The sequence below is a fragment of the Lissotriton vulgaris genome, chromosome 1_1 (genome assembly GCF_964263255.1).
Source record: "Lissotriton vulgaris chromosome 1_1, aLisVul1.2, whole genome shotgun sequence".
In the NCBI taxonomy this organism is placed as follows: domain Eukaryota; kingdom Metazoa; phylum Chordata; class Amphibia; order Caudata; family Salamandridae; genus Lissotriton; species Lissotriton vulgaris.
This window is the reverse complement of record NC_141685.1, coordinates 839000323-839021873: the sequence shown is the minus strand read 5'-3', so window position 1 is coordinate 839021873 and position 21551 is coordinate 839000323. Positions and strand designations below refer to the sequence as shown.

Genomic DNA, 21551 nt, shown 5'->3' with positions numbered 1-21551 from the left:
TTCTGGGTCTGGGCAGGAGACGTCCTGATGTACAACGTAACAATTTGCATACAAGTTTGCTCGTAAACATCAGCGGCCCGCACCTGGGGTGCTGGAACGTGAATAGTCTGAGGAGTGCTGGGGAGGTTTGTCGAGTCCAAAGGGTCTGTGCTTGCAACCAGAAACATGTGCTAGCTTGCAACCCATAGTGTGTGGTGTCTGAGGGCTGTTGGAGAATATTTGCAGAGTCTGCGGGACCTGAACTGGAATCCTAGACTGTATTCAACCTGCAGATCATGAGGATGACAGTGTCTGAAATCTCTGCCTCCATGCAAGCTCGCGAGATCCCTCTCCCGGTCCCACGTCACAAGGTACTCGCTTGTTGAGAATATCGTGACTGGACCCGAGGGGTCTCATTGTGCCTTGTGTGCACCTATGGCTGGCTGCCTGGAGCAAATGCAGTTTACACCTCCGCCTGAGGAGAAACATTAATCCAATTTGGAAGCATGTGAGCTTCTAGTGTGCCAGTCTTTTGCCTACAGTGAGGACAGTAATCCCGCATGCATGAAGGTGCTCCTGTGTGCCTGAAGACCTAATCTGGAGGGACGAAACCAAGTAACTGTTTCCTTCTGCATTAAGAGGTCTACACAAACTAATCAAAGTGTCACCAGCGGATGCAATGTGTATTGTTGACTTGGGAAGTTTGAGGGGCTGGGCCTTGAGGCACAGTTAAAACCTATGAGTTTTTGACCAGTACAACTTTACGGCGCATGCAAATTTGGGAATGCCATGTTTAAAGCTAATGTGGTAGCAGGAAAGTGGCATATCTCCGAACAGCATGCATATATGGTTCTGCTGCTTTTGATGTGGAAAGGATTGCTTGGATCGTGAACACCTCGTAGGAGTTCGAAAATGGGATTATTGTGCTTACGAGGCTGAGGGGATAACGGGGCAAGTGAATACCTGTATAATACATTCTGCTGCTAATGGGAGAGTTCGACAATTGCATATAACTGTAAATTATATATTCAATGTGTATGTCATTTTGATTTCTATGCATGTATAATACATTCTGCTGCTAATGGGAGAGTTCGACAATTGCATATAACTGTAAATTATATATTCAATGCGTATGTCATTTTGATTTCTATGCATGTGTAATATAAAGACCAGTGTATTATATATTTGGTGTGGAGTTTTTTTTGTAGTGTACTCCGTGAATTTCGAGGGTGGGGTTGTACCAATACTTTACACTACGACCTCGAGGATACGCCTGACTGCTCTGTGCCAAGCTACCCAAGGGTGAGCACAGGACATCACAGAAGTGTATCATACTCATTTTATCTAGGACAGTGTATTCCGTCTGGCTTCGATGTGTCCCCGCCAGCCAGAAACCGGTAGGTCTTACACTCAGGCATCAAATGGATCTGGAAAGTGTTCAGCAGTACCTCTGGGCACTGGCAGGTGGAGCAGTGTGGCTCTGCACCTACATCGTTTCGCTCCGGAAATGATGTGGAGGGCCCATATAAGCGCTACTTCCACTCGCTGACGTCAGTTGCTTTCAAGAGGGTGCGTGCCCCCCAGACAGAGAGCCTCAAAGGGCAAACTGAAGTGGGATATTATTAATGAATAAAGACCAATTACAGAATATGGAGGCTGTGAGGGTTGGTGTGGAATCTGCAGCTAGATACAGTCTCTATCAGGAAGAGCATTACTGGAGGTAAGTAACTTGTTCTTCTGATAGAGACTTCTAGCCACAGATTCCTCACCTTTTGAATAGATACCAAAGCAGCAGCGCCTATTTGGAGGCAGATCTGTGAATGGACTCAAACAAGAAAGTCCTCCAGGATGAGCAGGCAAAACGCCCCTCTTGGTGAACCTGAGAATAGTGATTTGTGAATGTATGGCAATATAACAACTTGGCAAATGTCTAAGACAGTGACCCATTTGCTAATGAAGTGGTAGGAGCTGGGGGCGTGGCTTGGACGCCGATCGGGATGGCGGCGTGAGCTCGTAGCTCCGCGCGGATTCCCGCTAATTCTCCTGTTTTTCGGGACCCCAGGCGACCCGGAGAAGACGTTCCTACCCTCTGAAGTGTAGGGGGACAGCTGGACATAATCGGTTAATTGCTGGGGGACTGCTGGCCCCGAGGAGATCGAGGAAGAGGCGGCCGAGGTGTAGACCAGGGTGTGAAGAAAATGGCGGCGAGGAGATCGGATGGTCCCGAACTACAGCCTTGAGTCCGGCTGTCGCCAAGCAGAAAGAGACCCTGCACCCGACTGCCCGACGCACTGGGATTGGCGGCGCGAAGCCTTGAGACCGGGGGACGCTGCCCGATTCACCCAGGGGACCCGGGGCCCTCGTCGGCCGCCGTCCCGTGACTCATCCTCCCCCCACCGGACTAGTGGGGGTGACGGACCGGAGCTCGTCCGCCTGGTCATTGCTCCTGAGACCATTGGCGGTGACATTGTGCTGCCTGATGCCCGGTGCTCGGCACGGGCCCACGAGAGCGCCCCACAGAAAGGGTGGCCGGACTTGTGACGCAGCGCCCTGACATGGCGGCGATCGGAGGGCCGACGCCCGGGAGCCGCGAAGGGGACTCGGCGACATCGACCCGGTTGAGTGAGAGTCCCTCCCCGGAGCTTGACCAAGAACAGCGGCTGAACCGGCGCTTGGATGCCATCCTTGAGGCGATCACCTCCACCAAGGAGGCGTTACATAACGACATAGCCCAAGTGGCCACGGGCCTGGGGCTGCTACGTGCGGATCACGCGAAGCTGGCGGATCGGGTCAAGGATCATGACCAACTGTTGCTGGACCTGAAGCCCTCGGTGGTGACCGCGGAGCACAGGATTACAGACATTTTGGCCCGGCTGGACACTCTGGAACGGAGGGCGGAGGATGCCGAGGGCCGCAATAGGCGGAACAACGTGCGGGTCGTAGGCCTGCCGGAACGGATTGAGGGGGAGGATGCGGTGGCCTACATGGAGAACTGGTTCCGCACTGTGGTGGCGCCGGAGGGGCTTACTCCATTTTTCACTCTGGAGCGAGCCCACCGGGTGCCCGCTCGCCCGCCGGGGCTTGGCCGCCCCCCCCCGTCCAATGGTGGTGCGGCTCCTCCATTACAAAGACCGAGACCTTCTCATCCAGCGGGCCAGGATGTCGGGCCCTTACGGGGTGGAGAACAGCAAGGTGACGATATTTCCGGACTACACGCAGGCGGTCCAGAAGGACAGGGCATCGTTCCTTGCTGTGAAGAAGGAGCTCAGGGAGGAAGGCATTCAGTACTCCTTGCTCTACCCGGCCAAGCTGCGGATTATCATGGATGGCACCACACACTTTTTCCATACTCCGGACGAAGTTTGGCACTGGCTTGAGTTGTACAGAGCGGGGACGGACAGGACACACCAAAGTAGGCGAGACCAGCCCAAGCAGCCCCGGGTGCGGCAGTCACAACGTATCAGGTCCCGCAACAGGCGCCAGCGGGAGAAGCGGGAGGCCCAAATGGCGGCGGAGAAGAGGGACGCACTCGCGGCGACGGCGGCCATTACAGGGTCGCAACAGAATAGTGAGCGAGCCGAAACGGACTCGGGAGGAGAGGGCAGCAGAACAGGAGAGGAACTTTCGGAGGCAGAGAGCCAGAAGGGGCCGACAGTGACCCCACAGACTTCGGATAATATTATCTGCGGCTAAGACAGACTTTGGTCTTGATCGGGACTTCATGGTAGGGTGATATCCTGTTGCTGGAGGGCGGGTTGCCGGGTGGGGGAGCGGAGTGTATCTGAGGGGATGAAGGGCGGACGCGGGCTCCGCTGGCTGGGGTCGGCGGCGACTCACCCCCCCTAGGCCCTTAAGGCCGACTGTGGTGGAGACCACAGGGTAAGTGTGCGAGCAGTTGGTTCAAGGTTTGGATGGGGGCGGCCATTGGGTTCGTATGCTCTGTCCTGGGGAGTGGGGGTTGGGGAAAGTTTCAGTTTTGGGGTTGTTGGGGGGGGGGCAACTGCATTGGGGGGGTCATGGACCGTTGGAGTGTGAATTGGACTGTACGGACTTGGAATGGGGACATTACCTAATTTGAAATGCCTAACGTGGAATGTCCGGGGGCTGCGGACTATGGTGAAACGTCACAAAGTGCATGCATACCTGGTACGCAGGGGGGTTCAGATAGCTATGCTCCAGGAGACTCACCTCACTAAAAAAGAGTGCGCTGCCTTGCAGAAAAGATGGCGGGGCCAGGTTTTTGGCACCACTTATTCAGCGTATGCCAGGGGGGTTTTGATCTGGGTGAGGGCGGGGATCCCCTTCCAGGTCCTGAATCAGGTAATAGATCCGGATGGCAGGTTCGTAGCGGTGGAGGGGAGACTGTATGGACGGGATGTGGTTTTATGTTGTGTTTATGCACCTAACACTGACCAAGGCCGATACTTTGATGGCCTCTCGGGGTCCTTGGCTTCTTTCCTAGCGGGTCCGATAGTATTAGGGGGGGACTTCAATTCAATTACGGATGTGGCTCTGGATAGGTCCCATCCCCCCCTAGTAGACTCTCCTGTGCGCAGGCTGGCCGCGCACAGGAAGGACTGGCAAGACCGGTGGGGGTTGCTGGATGTCTGGAGGGAGAGGCACAGGGGAACCAGGGATTACTCCTTTTACTCCGCCTTACATGATTTACATGTTAGGATTGATTCGGTGCTTTGTGGGGGCTCCCTAGCACCATTGATCACCCATGCTGAGTACCTTGCTAGGACGATATCTGATCATAACCCCCTGTTGGTGCATATTCAATGGCAGAGGGAGCGCTCAGTAATTCCAACATGGCGGCTTCGGCCGGAGACGCTAGAGGATTCTGTGTTCGACGATGCGGTCCGGCAGGGCATTGATAGTTATTTCGGTGTGAACGATGGAACGGCGACGAGCAGGTCTGTTGAATGGGATGCAATGAAAGTGGTGGTGAGAGGGGTGTGCCTGGGTAAGTTCTCGAATGCTCGAACGACTGTGCTGAATGACCTAATGAAAGCGGAGGAGACTTTGAGGGACCTGGAACGCCGCAGGCCAACTAGGCCAGATTTACAGGCCCAGTTACTGGACGCGAAGGAAGTGGTGGCCGCGGAGGCGGAACGTTTGAGATGCTATGATTACAGGCAGTACATGATTAGGGCGCACGCAGAAAGGGACAAGGTGGGTACCCTCTTGGCCAGATTAGCTAGCCCGGAACTTAGGGGTTGCCCGATCCTCAGCATTATTGACGCACAGGGAGAGATGGTGTACTCTCAGGCAGCTGTAGTGGACCGCTTTCGGGGTTACTATGAGGAATTGTACCGGAGTCAGCTGGGAGTGGGGGTGCAGGACATCGTGGAGTACCTGGAGGAGAGGCCGCTTTCGGTCTTGGACGAGGGCGACGCGAAGGACCTGGGTAGCCCGATCACGCTAACGGAAATTCGAGTGGCTATCAAACATATGGCCCGTAACAAGACACCAGGGGTGGACGGACTCCCAATCGAGTTCTATCAGCACTATGCAGACGCTCTGGCGCCCAGGCTGCTGGTGGTATATACGGAGGCCTTCGAGAAGGGGGTGTTGCCTGCCTCCATGCGGGAGGCCTTGATAGTACCACTCCTCAAGCCTGGCCGGGATGCCGCGGACGTGAGGTCTTATCGCCCACTGTCCATGCTGACGGTGGATTACAAGATCCTGAGTCGCATCCTAGCCACTAGACTGGCCCCGCACATGACGGGCCTGGTGCACAGGGACCAGGCCGGGTTTATACCCACGAGGAGCACGGCGATGAATATCCGCCGCCTAGTGGGAATAATGGACGCCATCTTGGAAGGGGAGGGGTCGCCAGCGGTACTGTCCGTGGATATTGAGAAGGCCTTCGATAGTTTGGAATGGCCTTTCCTGGATGGAGTGCTGGAGCGGTTTGGCATGGGCGATGGGTTTAGGAGGTGGACGAGGGTCTTGTATAACTCGGCGACGGCGAGGGTACGATTGGGCGGCCTGGTATCCGCCGCGTATCCGGTGGGCAGGGGTACACGGCAGGGATGCTCTCTTTCCCCTCTATTGTTTGCCCTGGCGATGGAACCCTTGGCGGTCCATGCGAGGTCCGGTGACCGTTACGCGGGAGTAGTGGGGGATGGGCAATGGCATTATATATCGCTTTATGCGGATGACCTGCTCCTGTACCTAGCAGACACCTCGGGGGCATTGGTCGGAGCGATGGCTCTGCTGTCTGAGTTCGGCCGATTGTCGGGCCTTAGGGTCAATTGGGCAAAGACCTGCGTGTTTCCGCTGAGAGCGGGATCGCCAGCCCCTAGCAGCGACCTGGGTGTGACGTGGGAGCCCTCTTGCATCGTCTACTTGGGTGTCCGCATCTACCACTCGGCCGCCGACCTCCTGGAGGGCAACATTGGCCGTTGTGTCCGGTCACTGCGGGGTAGCTTGTCTTTCTGGTCGACCCTACCGCTGACAGTCCTGGGCAGGATAGCATTGTTGAAAATGGTGGCGCTCCCGCGCTTCCTTTATTATTTCCGAACGCTACCGGTTTGGATTCCCCAGGGGGTGTTTAGGGACCTGCGGTCAATGATTATTGGCTTTCTGTGGGGGCATGGTCGTCGCAGGGTAGCCTTGAGCACGCTCCTTCGCCCCAAGCTGGAGGGGGGCATGGCTGTACCCGATCTTGAGCTATACTATTTAGCGGCGCAGTTGCAGGTCCTAACGCAGAACGTAGCCAGGGTGTTCCGGGGGCCGGAGGAGGACCGGGGTCGGGGGATACAGCGCCACGTGCTGTCGTACATCATTATGCAGCAACGGCTCGAAATACGGGCCCTCACCATGGAGGAGCGGACGCTCCGGCTGTGCTGGCAGAGGAGCCTTCGGAGAGCGAGAACATCGCGGCCTTATGCCCCGGAGATCCCGATCGGGATGCTGACAGCTTTGCCGCACGGAGGGGACTGGTCCCCGCTGATGGATTGGGAGGACGCGGGGTTGCAGGTGGTGGGTGACTTGTATATAGATGGGGCGTTGACACCGTTCGACGTGCTCCGGGACCAGTTCGGGCTGCCTGAAGGGGGCTTCCTACTGCACGCGGCTATAGTGGCTGCCGTGCAAAAGCACTGGAAGGAGGGGCTCCTGGAACCCGCGACAACTATGGCATGCCAATATGTGGTGATGGCGGCTGGTACATTCAAAGCTGTGACGTGCCTCCACAACAGGATGCTGAACGATGGGCTGGAACCACTCCATGGGCTCAAGGCTAAGTGGGAGGAGAGCGTTGGCCGGCCCATACCGGATACGGCATGGGGCCATATCCTGCGACGCACGTGGAAGGGCACTAGGAATGCGCGCTTTCAGCAGGTCCATTTTTATGTGCTCCATAGGGCCTACCTAACTCCAGAAAAACTACAGCGGCACTTTAGGGTGCCGGATGCCTGTTGCCCCCGGTGCTCGTCCCTAGGGGCGGACATGGACCACTTGTTTTGGGGGTGTCCGCAGCTGGGAACTTATTGGGCGGAGGTAGGGGACCTCCTGAATGAAGTGACAGACAGGGAGGTAGACTTCGACATGGCGACGTGTCTATTGCTCTGGTTCCCACATACTAAGCACACCAAGGTGACCAGTAAATTTATAGATTTGGGTCTGATATTGGCTCAAAGGGAAATATCGTGGCACTGGAAGGCCAGGGGGGGTCCCTCACTGCGTAGGTGGAAGAATGAGTTACTGCGATGGTCTGACTGCGAGAGCGTGCTCCGGATGAAGCAAGCAGTGAAGTTGGGGAATGAGAAGGCTCTGGATGCAGCGCGTGCGTGGGAGTTAGTGGTACAGGCTCTGCGGGATGCTTTGGTTGAGGTTGAAGACGGCGAGGACTAAGCCGCTGGACACCGCGGGGCGACCACAGGAGTATGACATCACGTATTGTAGTGGAACCATCCAGTTCAGTAGAGCGAAGCACGCACCTTAGCAGTTGCCAGGGGGGGGGGGGGGGGCGTTGGGGGGGTTAGTTGTAGGGGGGGTTGGGGAGGGCCGGAAGCCGTTGGAGGGTTGCTGGTGGAGGCCTGGATCTACTGGAACTGGGGGTATTGAGTGGCGGGCGGATTGAGTGGTTGGAACGGCCTGGCACGAAGGCCCGAATAGCCTGGAGCAGGCCCCGATGGGGCCGATTACGTTGATACCTCGGAGTTGGCTGAAGGGACTGTTGTTGCGGGTGGGGGGGTAAAAGCAGATACTTAAAACGACCTTTCGCCAGGGTCCCAATGGGACGTACACTGTGTTGTGCTCCTCCGGAGCGATCTGATATGCCGCCCGGCCTCCGGGATGCGGGCTGAATGGCTGTGTACAATTGTGAACTGTTACTAGTGGGAGGGGCCCACAAATGTACTGGCTGATTACTTTTTTCCTGCTGTTTATAACTCTGCAATAAAAATATATTTTAAAAAAAAAAGTGGTAGGAGCTTTGGTCCTGATAGAATAAGCACGCAGTGCTTCCTACGACTGCTTTTTAACCAATGCATAGCAGATCTTAATGCAGGGCACAATCTAGCGAAAGGTGGTCCTCTTCTGCATAGGCTTCAATTTCTTCACTCTAGAGAACCCCACAAAGAGCGGTTTGTCTACCTACTGTTGTTTTGGTATGATCAATGTAGAAGCAGAGCTCTCTTTCGTGGTCCAAGTGATGCAGTCTCTCTTTCTTGGAAGGGTAAGACAGAGCAGAGAATGCAGGCACGGTGATACATTGATGGACGTGGAACAGAGTTACAACTTTTGGTAAGAGATGTTCACATCTGCAGAACCAATTTTCTGGGAATAAAATGGTGTAAGGCGGTTTGACACAGAGAACTTGAAGCTGACTCACCCATCATGTCGATGTAAGGGCGACAAAGACAGTCTTGAGGGTACGGAGACCTACAGAGCAGCTGTGAAGCAGCCTGAATGAAGTGCACATCTACAACATATGAATCAAGTTAAGGACACACAGCAGCATGACAAAAGGAGAGGGAAGAAACAAATGAAGATAAAATGGTTACCTTAATAAAAAAAAATAAGCGCAACTGGCATATAGAATCTACAAAAAGATACATTAAAATATCTTTAAGTGTTTAGAAGTAAGCATATCAGTCAAATTACTCCCTTCTTGATACAGTACAAGATAGTTAGCTTTTTTGCTATTTCAGTGTTATATGGGCAAAGGTAGGGATTCAGACTTATGTTTGGGAGGAGTACCAGTATAATACGTTCGTACACATTCAATTTCGGAAGATTCTGCTACATTTGACTACAGTGACAAGAAATCTATCGATAGTGCGACACATAATATCTATCTGTAACAGCTGCAAATACCATAATGCCTCTTTACATTTCCGAATATTTGAGCTTCGTGGTAAAGGTTACAAAATATGGGTTTGTTGTTCTCTATACAACTCACAAAAAAAGCACAAGTGGAGTTGTGACTACTGAGTTTTTTAATTGCATGGGCAGGGAACAAGATAATGACTATTATAAACATTTGAGGAATATGATACAAGGAAGTGAGACAATCCCACCCTAAATCTTATGAGATAAAATCTTTACGGGGGATTTTAAGCAGTTATGGCTCAGTTGCGGAGGCTGTACACAATGAAAGATAAGTTGCTACAGACTACTTCTTAGTTTCAACCTCCCACCTCTTTCCTACTATCAATTTCAATAGGTTGTCTTTTACAGTGGTTTTATGTGTGTGATTGATTGCTGATGGGTTGTCAAACAAATCCCCTTTACCTATGAGGAGAAGATCTTCTCTAATATTGGTTAGCCCTTTGATTTTATGTACCCTGACCAGTTTAAGACAATCAGTAATTACGGCTTGAGTCATAGCAGCTTCTGGCCTAGTCCATACTGACAACCATAACAATGTGGGTGCCAGCCTCAGAGCATCCCCCAAATGCTGAATACCAAGTTCTTCATGCACTAAAATAGATGGAATGTGGTTGGAGGGTGACAATGTTCTATGAAGGAATCGGTTTTCACTGACTTGAAATTGAAGGTTATCAATGAATCCCCCACACCGTAAGGGACTATAGGCATGGGTATAGCTTTATTTATGGTAATTGCAGCTTTAGAGGGCATAGACACTAACCTTGTGGCAAATTTAAACAGGGAAGTAATAGCTTGTTCGTACTGGGTTACTCTGACACTCCTCAGGTGCCCAAACTGGAGACTTAAAGAATTCTGAACAGTGAATCACAAAAAGGCCAAAATAGTCTAAAGGTAACCTTTAACTGTGTCCTGAGCAAGGCCTTTTGGGGTTAGGGACACCACAAATAAAACATCAGATAGTTTGGCCTGGAAGGGGTCAATCTGGAAATAGGATGACTTAGGCACGGTTGGTCCTGATCGTCCTGAGAACTTGGAGTACAAGTTGTATTGGCAGGAAGGCAAGCAGGAGTCCAGCGTTCTACTGGAGTCGTGGAGCGAGAGATGCCTTCCTTGGAAGCTCAAACGCATAGAATTGCTGACATTGTGTGTTCCTGGCAGTGGAAAACAAATAGAGCCAATGCTCTCCCATTCGTTGGAACTGACACTCGTACTCCGCTAGCCACCAAAGGCTGGGCTGTCGAACCTGACATTCAACAATCCAGCTAGGTGGTTCATCACCAGGAAAATTCCTTGGTGGTCCAGCCACTCCCAAAGGCGTAAGGCATCCTGCCACAGGCTCTGTGACCCCCCACCGGTTTGTTGCAGTACTACATGGCATTAGTGTTGCCTGTGAACACCTGTACCAGGCTCCCCTTGATGGACGGAAGGATGGTTTTCAGTGCAAAGCAGATGGTCCTACGCTCCAGAAGGATGTTATGGAACAGAGACTCCACCAGAGGCCTCGGATTGCTACCTCTCCTGGATGGACACCCCAACGTGTAATTGTCACGCATCAGTCACCACTGTCAGCTCTGGGTGATAGGAAGAGGGGTCTGCTGCTGGGCCAATCGCAGCTCAGTAACCTCAACTGCAGGTCTTTTGCAGTCTCCTCCGAGATCTGAAAGTGGTCGTAGAGGTTGCGCAGCTTGTTGATCGTACCGGACTCAGAGCACTCGATAACAGAACTAGATTGATGATAAAATAAGTGAGGACTGGAGCATTAGGACAATTTTGTGACCGCGTCTACGCAAAGCGAGAACATGCCAGGGTTTATATGACCTTATATTTCATGTCATAGGAAGAAACAAACAATACAAACAGGTATTGATGATACCCTCTATCAAGTGAGGAGCAATACTGATAACAACTTGGCTAATAATATTCATTTGAATTGAGACAGTGTAATGGGTTCTCACCAACATCAGTGCGCATCATCGAGCATTGGTGCCCTTAGGAGACTCTCATAATTGCATTTTTCATATACCCGAACCACTTGCCTAAAGTTAGCAAATTCTGATGGTCCTGAGGAAGGTGGTCATAACGTGGCTAATACCACTTAAATGTGCGTCCACCTGTCTGTGTATGCACCCAGCCCACAACATGGACACAGAGACTTAAACATCTTTGTCCCTTATTTGAACAGTTTGTGTATGTGTTCTTGGGTGGGTTGAAAGTGTGGATGGTACGGAAGAGTATGAGTGTGGATGAGAGAGGTACTATAAAAATTTGGTGAATTGATAGGGGTTTCATTGAGAAAATTGTACTCTGTGTGCAAAAATGTTCATGGCATTTGTCTATTTATAAAAGGTATAATACATATGTCAAAAAAAGGAAAAATTATCAATTATATATATGTTTTTTAACTTTTTTGATATCAATAATGAAATAAATTAAAAACATAGTGGGAGGTTTTTGATAGGCTGTTTGGTTTGATTGTCCCCCCTTTCTCCCAGACCTAAAATTGATTAACTAAAGGGGGTTCCCTTCTTTAGGAGTGGTCGTAGAGGTCCTTTCGATATTTGCCCAATGAGACTTCAGGTCCTACTGCAGAACCCACATATGGCATCTGTCATGCTCAACCAGCAGGATGCCATCAAGCCCAGCAGTCTCAGATTCAACCTCACTAAAATACAAGACCGAGGTTTAAAGATTGGGATCACAGCCCCAATGTACTGGACTCTTTTCTGGAGAAAGGGTACAAAACTGAACCATATCAAGAATGGCTCCAATGAGGGGTATCGTCTGAGAAAGAGTCAGGTGTGACTTTGGTACATTGAAAGTGAACCCAAAGAGGATAGGAGGCTTGCTGTAATCTGAAGGTGGTTGACAACTGCCTGGACGAGCCCCCCTTCAACAGCCAGTTGTTGAGATAGAGGAAAGAATGGTACCCCTGAGCTCTGAAGGTGTGCTGCTAACACTGCCATCACTTTTGTGAACACATGATGGATTCTGGCAAAACCAAAGAGGAGCTCAGCAAACTGAAAATGCTCCTGTCCCACTACAAACCACAGGTAGCGCCACTGGGACAGCAGGAAGATATATGGAAATAGGCACCCTTCAGGTCCAATGCAAACATTCGGTCTCCATTATCAAGGCCAGATAGAACCTGGGCCAGGTGAGCATTTAGAATTTTTTCTTCCTGAGGCAGGCATTGAGAGAATGCAGGTCTAAAGTAAGATGAAGACATCCTTCCATTTTGGGTACCAAAAAGTAGTAGGAATAATAACCATGTCCTACTTATGGGGCTACAAAAGGGGGTGGTAATGGACGGAGCATCTGAACCAATCAAACACTCACACCCAGTCAAAAGATCTGGGTTTAATCCATCACCGTTCTTTAGCCCACTCTGCCACCCCAGTTCAGACATGGCTATATGCAAATCAGTCTGACCCTGTGCCTCATGGGAACAGTCCAGTCCAAACTGCCAAGCCATGCCTTCCCTGGACCGGAAACAAGCTTCCGAGGACCGGTTTCTGGCATTCCAGCCGTCTTCAGCCCGGCTTGCTTGAATCCAGTGGCAAAGTGAGGAAGGGACTCACGTCTGAGCATACCCTGCCACACTTATGGCGGCCAAAAGCGGTACAAAAGGGGGTGGTAATGGGCGGAGCATCTGAACCAATCAAACACTCACACCCAGTCAAAAGATCTGGGTTTAATCCATCACCGTTCTTTAGCCCACTCTGCCACCCCAGGAAGGTTACATCTGCAGAGATTGACCCCACCGTTGTCTGCACATTGAGGGCGGCCATTATATCCTCCAATGTCACTTTGGGTGTCCCCGCTTCCTCCAAAGCTTTATCTGTGCGCCCAGTACGCTCTGGCAGTGGGGGAAAGTCTTTGCTGTATGCATATTTGTCTAGCTTACCCTGCTGGGTCGCACAGCTCCCTTTACCACTCATCCTCGACTGGGCTAGTGCTCCCTTTCGTCACTGCTCCGTACCGTGGGCCGGATGGTTGCTAGGAGGTCACTGGAGATCGGTCCCTGGCGTATCACGCAACCCCGCAGTCCACTATCCCCTACTCTTCACAGACTTGACCACCAATGAGGGGGGCCCACCACGGCCCGCTCGACGCAATCCACTCCTGCAACTGCCTATCCATAGGGGGGGACCACTCCTGCGGCTCAGCGCGGGGGCCTCCACCACTCTACAGGCAGACTCGCACGCCAGCATATTTATGTAGTGTTGGGCACCCACCGCCTCCTCGGCTCACTGCCGGATTCAGGCGCCAGATGTCTTGTACCTGCGTGTTGGTTATTTACCCTCGGTGTTGCCAGTCGAGGTCTGGACAGGCTCTCTCACCACAGGAGCCCCAGCAAACGACAGTTCAGCCGGAGCAGTTCTTAAGAAAATCCCCCCAGGCGCTTCACCAGGGGCGCCACGCGCAGCCCAGGGCACAGGCCGCAAAAGTTCTGACTGAGCCGACGCAACAGTACCGGAGCAATCTCTCGTCCTCCGTCGTTGTTGTCCGTTGGATTACGGCGCGGCCGTCGGGCACAATCTGCTCTTCCCCAGTGCCAGGCCAGGGACAAATCGCAGGCGTCAGCAAACCCACCGGGCGTCCTCGCGAGCGTCCAGCCGCCGGCACCCCTCAGAAGCTGTAATTCAGTTCCCGGCTGAAGCCGCCCGCGCAGGCCCTCCTCCACGGCCCGGCTCTCACGGTGTTCTAAGCGGCGGGGAGACGTCGGAGCCAGCTCAATCTGTTCCGCTAACCCTCGGCTGCATACTGGTGTCCTCTGGGTATAGTTTTAAGTGTCGGGTTAATATGCGGATTTTAGGGGAGACAACCTCACCCTCGGAGCTCCGTTAGATTGCGGCCATCTTGCGTGGCAGTAAGCCACACCCCCCAAGTGTCATCATTTTTAAGTTCACTTTCTTGAGAACAGAATTCGGAGACCTAAGGTGGAGAATCAGTTTCATACCCACTGTTCAACTTAGGGACCAAAAGTACAGAGCGTTGCAACCCAGCCATCTGTCAGGCTGGCATGAGTTTGACAAGCAACATCAGCATTTCTTTGGACAGCTTGCTGGAGTGATCCACCATTGTCTCAGCATAAACTGGAGGAACGTGAGGGAAAAACCCAGAAAGGGAAGGGAGTAGTCAAACTGAACAATTTGTCAGACCCACTAGTACGATATGATAGAGTGCCAATAAGGCAGGCAGTGCTGAATCCTGCCAGTCACCAGACTAAATGGCTGGAAGGTAAACTAAAGAGGTTCTGTGGCGGATAAGAAGTGCTACTCCAGTTGTTACCTTGTTCTTTGGCATGACCCCTGCCACCACAAAAAGTCTGCATGGGTTGTTGCACAGATTGAGAGAGTTGTCACGAGTGAGACACGCAGCCCCTCAAGTAGCCTCAACTTTCTGCATTTCTCAAGAAAGTAAAGAGCAGGCGGAAGTAACCCCAATAAACAAGCAGTAGTTTTAAATCTCTTTGCAGTTGTATTAGCCTTCCTGCAAAAAAACCTTAGATGCATTACATGGCATGTCCATCAAAGAGGCCTGGATGTCCTCAGACAAACCTGAAGAGTGCAACCAGTCATGTCAGACTAGTGCTCATTATACCAGTAACAGAATCTGTAGATTCCAATTGAGAACCCAGAATGTAGATCATACTTGCAACATTCTAACTTTTTTGTAGTCTTTGAGCAATGGCGTTGCAAATATCATCGGCATGACTGCCAACACCTCATGAGCCACATCCCAAAGGGCATGTGTGCAACAATCCAGACGACAAATGGCATCCACTAGCGCAAAGCCAAACTGGCAGAAGAAACTATTTTTTTATCCAAAACATTACTTTTTTTTAGATTACCTCTCTGATGGATTGGTCATAAAAAAATGACTCATGGAGGCCTGCACCACATTGCTCTCTGGAGTCAAATGCTGTGCCAAGGTCTTGAGATGGGGAGACTTACTGTAAGAGCAGAGAATGATTGTGACCAAGTTGCCAAAATTGGGTCATTCAGGGCTTCACTGAAAGGCAGAAAGGGCTCCGGTAGCAGCCCAGGGTGCATCATTTCTATAAGGATGCCTTGTTTGCTCAATTTGGACTCCTAATTCCAGGATTACTACAGGCCAGTCAACCATTAGCGCTAAAGAGGCATGTTCCTATGCAGGAGGCCCCAGGGAAAATTCAAAGCACACTTTGGAGATGTAACCAAGCCACTGGCGAAATTGCAAATAAAATGCCAGCATCGGCCTATCTATGAGGAGTGTGCAAATTTTCTGCCTTCTCGTCATCCATATCATTTTCCATGTTGGAGGCCTCGTGTATCATCCAAAACTGGATATAAAAATTCCAGAGGCAGAGAGACTGGAGGGAAGCTACCTTCATCTCGAGTACTAGCTTTGGTGATGATGTCTCATCATAGGATGAATTGTTGCCAATGACGATTCCATACTCAAATCTGCATCCAGGACAGATCAGATACCAAGACCACTGGAGCTGGTTTGGGCACCGACTAAGGATCAAGCAGTGAGGCATGCTGTAGAGGAGTCGAGGCATGGTCGAGTGCCAGTCAGTGAGCAGGCTGACCTCATCCAGGGTCAGTTGGTGCCAGGGAAGGGCCTACCAACAGAAGCCCAACTGAAGGCCCTGATGGATTTGTGGGGCCAGAGGGAGCTGAAACCATGATTTGAAGCATGGCATCCTTGAAGGTCTCAAGCTGCTGCTGATGGCTCAAGGAACATCACCTCCAGATTCATCATAGGGTCAGAGTCAGACGCTGAAGTTGGAGTCTGAAGTTAAAAGCGTCAACTGTGTGATTTCTTCCTAGATCAGAGGCATCTTGTCAAAGAACTTCAGAAGCACTACTTGTGTTTCTTATTCAATTTGTTCCTGGACTTGTCTTTCAGTTTTGACTTTGACCTACCTGGCGATGGGGACCTCAATAAAGATCAGGCCCGCTTCCTATGTTCTGCGATGTAGAACTTGGGCTTGTTCTCAGATTGCCTTCGGACGCATCGGGGAACATTTGTTGTGGAACTTGGAGTCATGGACTCAGGACACCATAATAAGAAATCATACAGATCCTCAACAGACATCCACTTCTGCCATGAACAGTGTATCCTGTCATATATGTGGGCGACATCTCTGAAAACTGCCAAAACAGGGTTTTTTATGTGCAGTAAAAATAAATAGATAATAAAAAAAAATCAATAGGAGCGGTGCAGCAGAAACACACCTTTGTGCTCCAAAAAATAGGAATTCACGTCAGCACACCGGGGTAGTACTTTGATGCAGCGCTGAGCCATCATGTCCAGAGGAAGATCTGAGAGAAGTCGCAACTGACGCTGATGGTGCTGTTGGCATGCAGGAGCTATTACAATAGTTTCGAGCTCCAGGCTGGTGCCTGCGAGGGTCACTAAGTGAGGCACCTGTGGTTAGAAGTATCCATCTGAAAACAGTGCCCCCATTGCATGTCAAAGCCCAAGTGTGAAATGTGAACTCACAGAACCGTTGGAAGCCAGATGAGGATCCTCTCCCCAGTAAAGAAAGATTGATTTCATGTCTGCAGTTAAAACAGATGCTGCTTTTGACTCGTGCTTTTGCCAAGGTACGGTGACATTCCAGATAGATATTCCAGTTTTACCATTAATGACCAAAACCTGAAAAAGAGCAGAAAGCTTGTGTTATTGTTAGTTATCATATATTCAATTAAACGTCAGAGAAAGACACATAGCTCATCCATGTCTGCAGCAAACAAAAGTGGCATGTCCTAAAAACTAGGGCTAGCCTAGTGAATCCTTGATTCAAGGATTATAAGCGAGATATTGAATATCTGGGTGAACGCCTGTGGGAACGGGCTCTGGTGGTTGGCCTTTGGGAGGGAGCTATTTGGATTTATCCTTCAGGCACGTGATCCTCAAAAGTCCTTCCATTTGGGCCCACATCAACTTGCATAGTTGCATTTGCAATCTGTTATATTCAGTAAATAAAAACGAAAGGTACATAAATACTAAGGGGCGTATGACAAAAATGCTAGAATGCTGATCTTTCTGTGGCACCTGCCTCCAAGCGTTGGAAAAAGAACATGGACACAAGAGCAGGCCTGGAAACATGGTAACTGGGACAACACTGCATCTGACTCAGAAATTGGCAGTTGTTTTAGCAAAGCCCAAAACTCTCAGGTGTCCCTCACATGAGAAATATTTAGATCAACATGCCATTAAGGTCCAGACTACAATCCTCACGTTTTTCATTCTGTTGCCACTCTGCATCTGCAGCATAAAATCCAGACTTCGGTCTTCATTGAAGTAACCAGGAGTTGGATCACTGCAAGAAGGAAGGTGAAGAGAAACAAAAGACATTTTATTTTCAATATTTTTTCTACTATGTTTTAAACAAACGACTGCTGACAATGTTGTAACTAGCTTTTTCTGGTTTTCTGTTCTAATGGATTTGGTCTTTCTCAGTGAGGACTTGCATTGCATATTGTTATTGTTATCTGAGGTTTGTATAGCGCCAAATCACCGTCAGGTCTCTAGGCGCTTCTGACAGATGCAGTAACAACAGTTGAATAAGTGAACAGAAGGTACGGATGTAACAACCTTGGTCAGCTGGAACAAAAAGCTTCCCTAAACAAAAGCGTTTTCAATGACTTCCTGAAGTGGAGAAGGTTAGTTTCTTTGCGGAGGGGCTCCGGTAATTTGTTCCACATCTGTGGGACTTGGACAGAAAAGGATCTCCCGCCCTTGGTTGCCATTTTGAAACGAGGACAAGACAACAGCTGGGAGTTGGAAGACCTCAACGCTCAATTGGGCTTATAGACCTCAAGCCGTTCTTTTATATAGGCAGGCGCGTGTCCATAGATTGCCTTATGGGTGATGCATAAGCTTTTGAATTCCACCCTTTGCTTTATGGGAAGCCAGTGTAGCCTGTGCAGTAATGGGGAGGCATGGGTCTGTCTGGGTGATCTAAAAAGTAGTCGCGCTGCATTGTTCAAAATAACCTGCAGGCGGTTGATCAAATTTTTTGGCAAACCTAGGTAGAGTGCGTTCCCATAATCAATCCTTGAGATTATTGTTGCCGAAACAATGGTTCTGGGCATATTTAGGGAAAGTAGGGGAACTAGCTTGCGCAGCTGCCTAATTAAGTTGGTGCAAGTTCCAACAACAGAAGATACTTGGCTGGCCATTGTCAGCTCATGGTCGATCTTAATACCAAGGCTTTTTACGTTAGGGCATGGTTACGGGGTGGGGCCAAGCTCTTGGGGCCAGAACAAATCACCCCAGGGCGAGGCAGCAGTTGAGACCACTAGAACCTCCGTTTTTTCGGGATTTATTTTCTACAAATTTGCCGTCATCCAGCTCACCGTAAACCTGAGTATATTCTGGGCCTGGGTCTGGGCAGATGTCGTGTTGTCAATACTCAGCAACGGCTGAGTATCATCGGCATAGTTAAAAATTCTGCAGCCCATACATGCCAGGGAGTCTATCAGTGGTTGTAGATAAAGGTTAAATAAGAGTGGTGACAATGCAGAGCCCTGCGGGACTCCACACTCAAGAACACCCACCTCAGATATACAATCCGCTAATTGAATCCTCTGGGTCCTCCCTGACAGAAACGATTTTAGCCATTGAAATGCCAGGTCCTTTATCCCAAACGCGGCCAGTCTGTCCAGGAGCAGGGCATGGCTGACAGTATCAAACGCCGCTGAAAGGTCTAAAAGTATCAGGGCACTTGGTTTTTTACTGTCGGCCATGCATCTGAGCTCATCCAGCACCGAGAGCATTACTAACTCGGTGCTGTGATGTGCACGGAACCCCGCTTGACGCTGCTGGAGTAATGGTGTGACTCCAGGAACGAAGACAGGGATTTCAGCAGATGTTGTTCCAGGAACTTGGACAGAAAAGGTAGCTGGGATATTGGCCTATAGTTTTTCAGAATAGCCGGGTCCGCCCCAGGCTTTTTCATCAGGGGCATGACGCGTGCCTGTTTAAAGCTAGCTGGTAAAAAAACGGTGTCTAGTGAGTTGTTTAAGAGGCCGATGATATGGTCCTCTAGAACAGGGAGTGCCAAACGAAAAATTTTGGGGGGGCAGGGGTCTGCAGGGGAGCCTGACTTGGTTGTATTCATAAGCTGCACAAGAATTGTAGAATCTATACCTGGAAACCTAGTGATGGTGGATCTCGGAGGGGCTTGAGGGACCTGTAGTGCAAAGGAAATATTAAGAGTGTCCTTCTTAATAGCTGACAAAATGGTTGCCACTTTCTACTCTGAACATGTGCTTCACTGACAAAATATTGATCCTTTTTAGGTCGAGCATTCGAGACCTCTTGTATATACTTTAGTATATACTTATATATTAGTATATACTTATATGTGTATGTACTTTGTGGGCTCTGGAGATCAGCACTAGGACTTGTCTGCTTCCGCTTAGGGACTTTTCTTCTGTCCAACTGCCTCTATTTAACTGTCTTAAAAGAAAAGGACCAGTAGAGGTCAGTAAAATACCAGAACTGCTTTCTGCTGAGGGACTTTCTTTTTTAATTTTTTTGGCAACTACTTCTATTTAACTTTCTTGATAGAAAACGACCAGCAGGGGTCAGTAAAATACCAGAATCACTTTAGCATTCTCTAGATTTCAGTCCATAGAAATGGTCTTCCACGAGCACCCGTAGACAATAATATTTTATTCAAATCTTGTATTTTCAGTGATATGACCACCGAAGGTCCTGATTTTATATTAAAAACAGGCAATATTTCTCTCCATGTGTTCCCATACCTGGCGTGTCACTCAGTTTTGTGCTTACTTTCACTCTATGTTAAAGAACGATGGATATTTCAGCACCCAGGCTAATGTGCTGCATAGCTAAATACATATAAGGTCCCAAAGGCGAGACCGATTGCATTGCAAATGCTGGTTATCTAATATGGCTGTGCAAGCTTAATTAATCACTAGACAGAATATGAATCTCTAGAATGCAAGAATGGGAAAAGGAGCAGTTTCTTTATAAGTGCAGCTACCAGTAGGATGACGCTGTAGTAAGTATATTGGTTTGTATATTACCATTGTAAAAGGCAGCTCTTACTTTAATGCTAATCAGAACTAAGAGCTGACCACAGAAAACTGAAAAATGTGTGTAAACAGAGCCGCAAAATGTGTGCTAACTAGCAATGATGGACTGATGACTGGATAGTGGCCATGTGAGTGCTCAAAAGGGAACTGGTGAACAAGTTACTTACCTTTGGCAATGCCTTCATTAGTGCAATCTCGGTCTGCAGATTTCTCACCTTTCGAATAATCCCATGTAGTAGAATGGATTTAGAAATGTATAAGCAATAGCTCTCACGCACTGCCAGGTGACATCACATGGCTATGCAGCAACATTGCACAAACCTGGAACTGCCAGAGCACAGTTGCCTAAAGGTGCCACTCCTCGGGCACTGTCATTTGCTGCATGGTGACAGTGTGCCGATTTCTAACTTGGGACTATTTAAGAATGAGCAGATGTCCACTCCATAGAACAAGGAGACAAAAGGGTGATGAAGAATCGGTTGTTAGAGTACCCACCAGAAGGAAAATGCTACTTACCCAGTATGAATCTGTTCTTGGCATATAGAGATGTAGAGCCATATGCTTTAGCATAGATCGCCATCTGGTTTTGGGTCTGGAGGTTTGCACATTGTTTTTGTTCAAAGAAGTCTTTGCAGTCACAAGGTAGGATACTCCTCCTTTCGGTGATAGTGAGCATGGGCATCGACTCCATCAACAGATTGTTTTGCTGTTAGAGTGATGATGGAGTTAGTAAGAGTAGAAAAAGATGTCCATGTATAGTGTATTGAAGTAAGATCATACTGCAACAGAAAAGGTACCCGGGGAGGTGGGTGGGCGCATATGGCTCTACAGCTCTATATGCCAAGAACAGATGCATACTGGGTAAGTAGCAGTTTCCGTTTGAGGCATATGAGCTGTAGATCATATGCTTTAGCATAGACCATACAGCAGTTACTCCCAAGCCGTGGCTAACCTGTATCTGTTGCAGTGGTCTGAAATAGTGCTCTTAAAACAGCTTGTTGTCTTGTTAACACATCTACACAATAGTGTTTTGTGAATGTGTGTGGTGTAGACCAAGTTGCAGCTTTGCAAATATCATCTAAGGGTATGTTCCCTAAGAATGCCATGAAAGCCCCAAATTTGCATATAAAGTGTGCTCCAGGCGGAATTATTAATGTGCGTTTA

At 49.6% G+C, this 21551-nt stretch overlaps 1 protein-coding gene across 1 annotated transcript in view; it reads right to left on the bottom strand.

Moving 5' to 3' along the window:
• Positions 1–21551, bottom strand: part of FAM234B (family with sequence similarity 234 member B) — a 307484-nt gene that overhangs the window by 26440 nt on the left and 259493 nt on the right. Inside the window, exons 9-10 of the mRNA XM_086957605.1 lie at positions 17560–17641; positions 16819–16974 (exon numbers count right to left, since the gene is read on the bottom strand). Coding sequence (XP_086813731.1) covers positions 16819–16974; positions 17560–17641 — 238 coding nt within the window. The remainder of the gene's footprint in view (positions 1–16818; positions 16975–17559; positions 17642–21551) is intronic.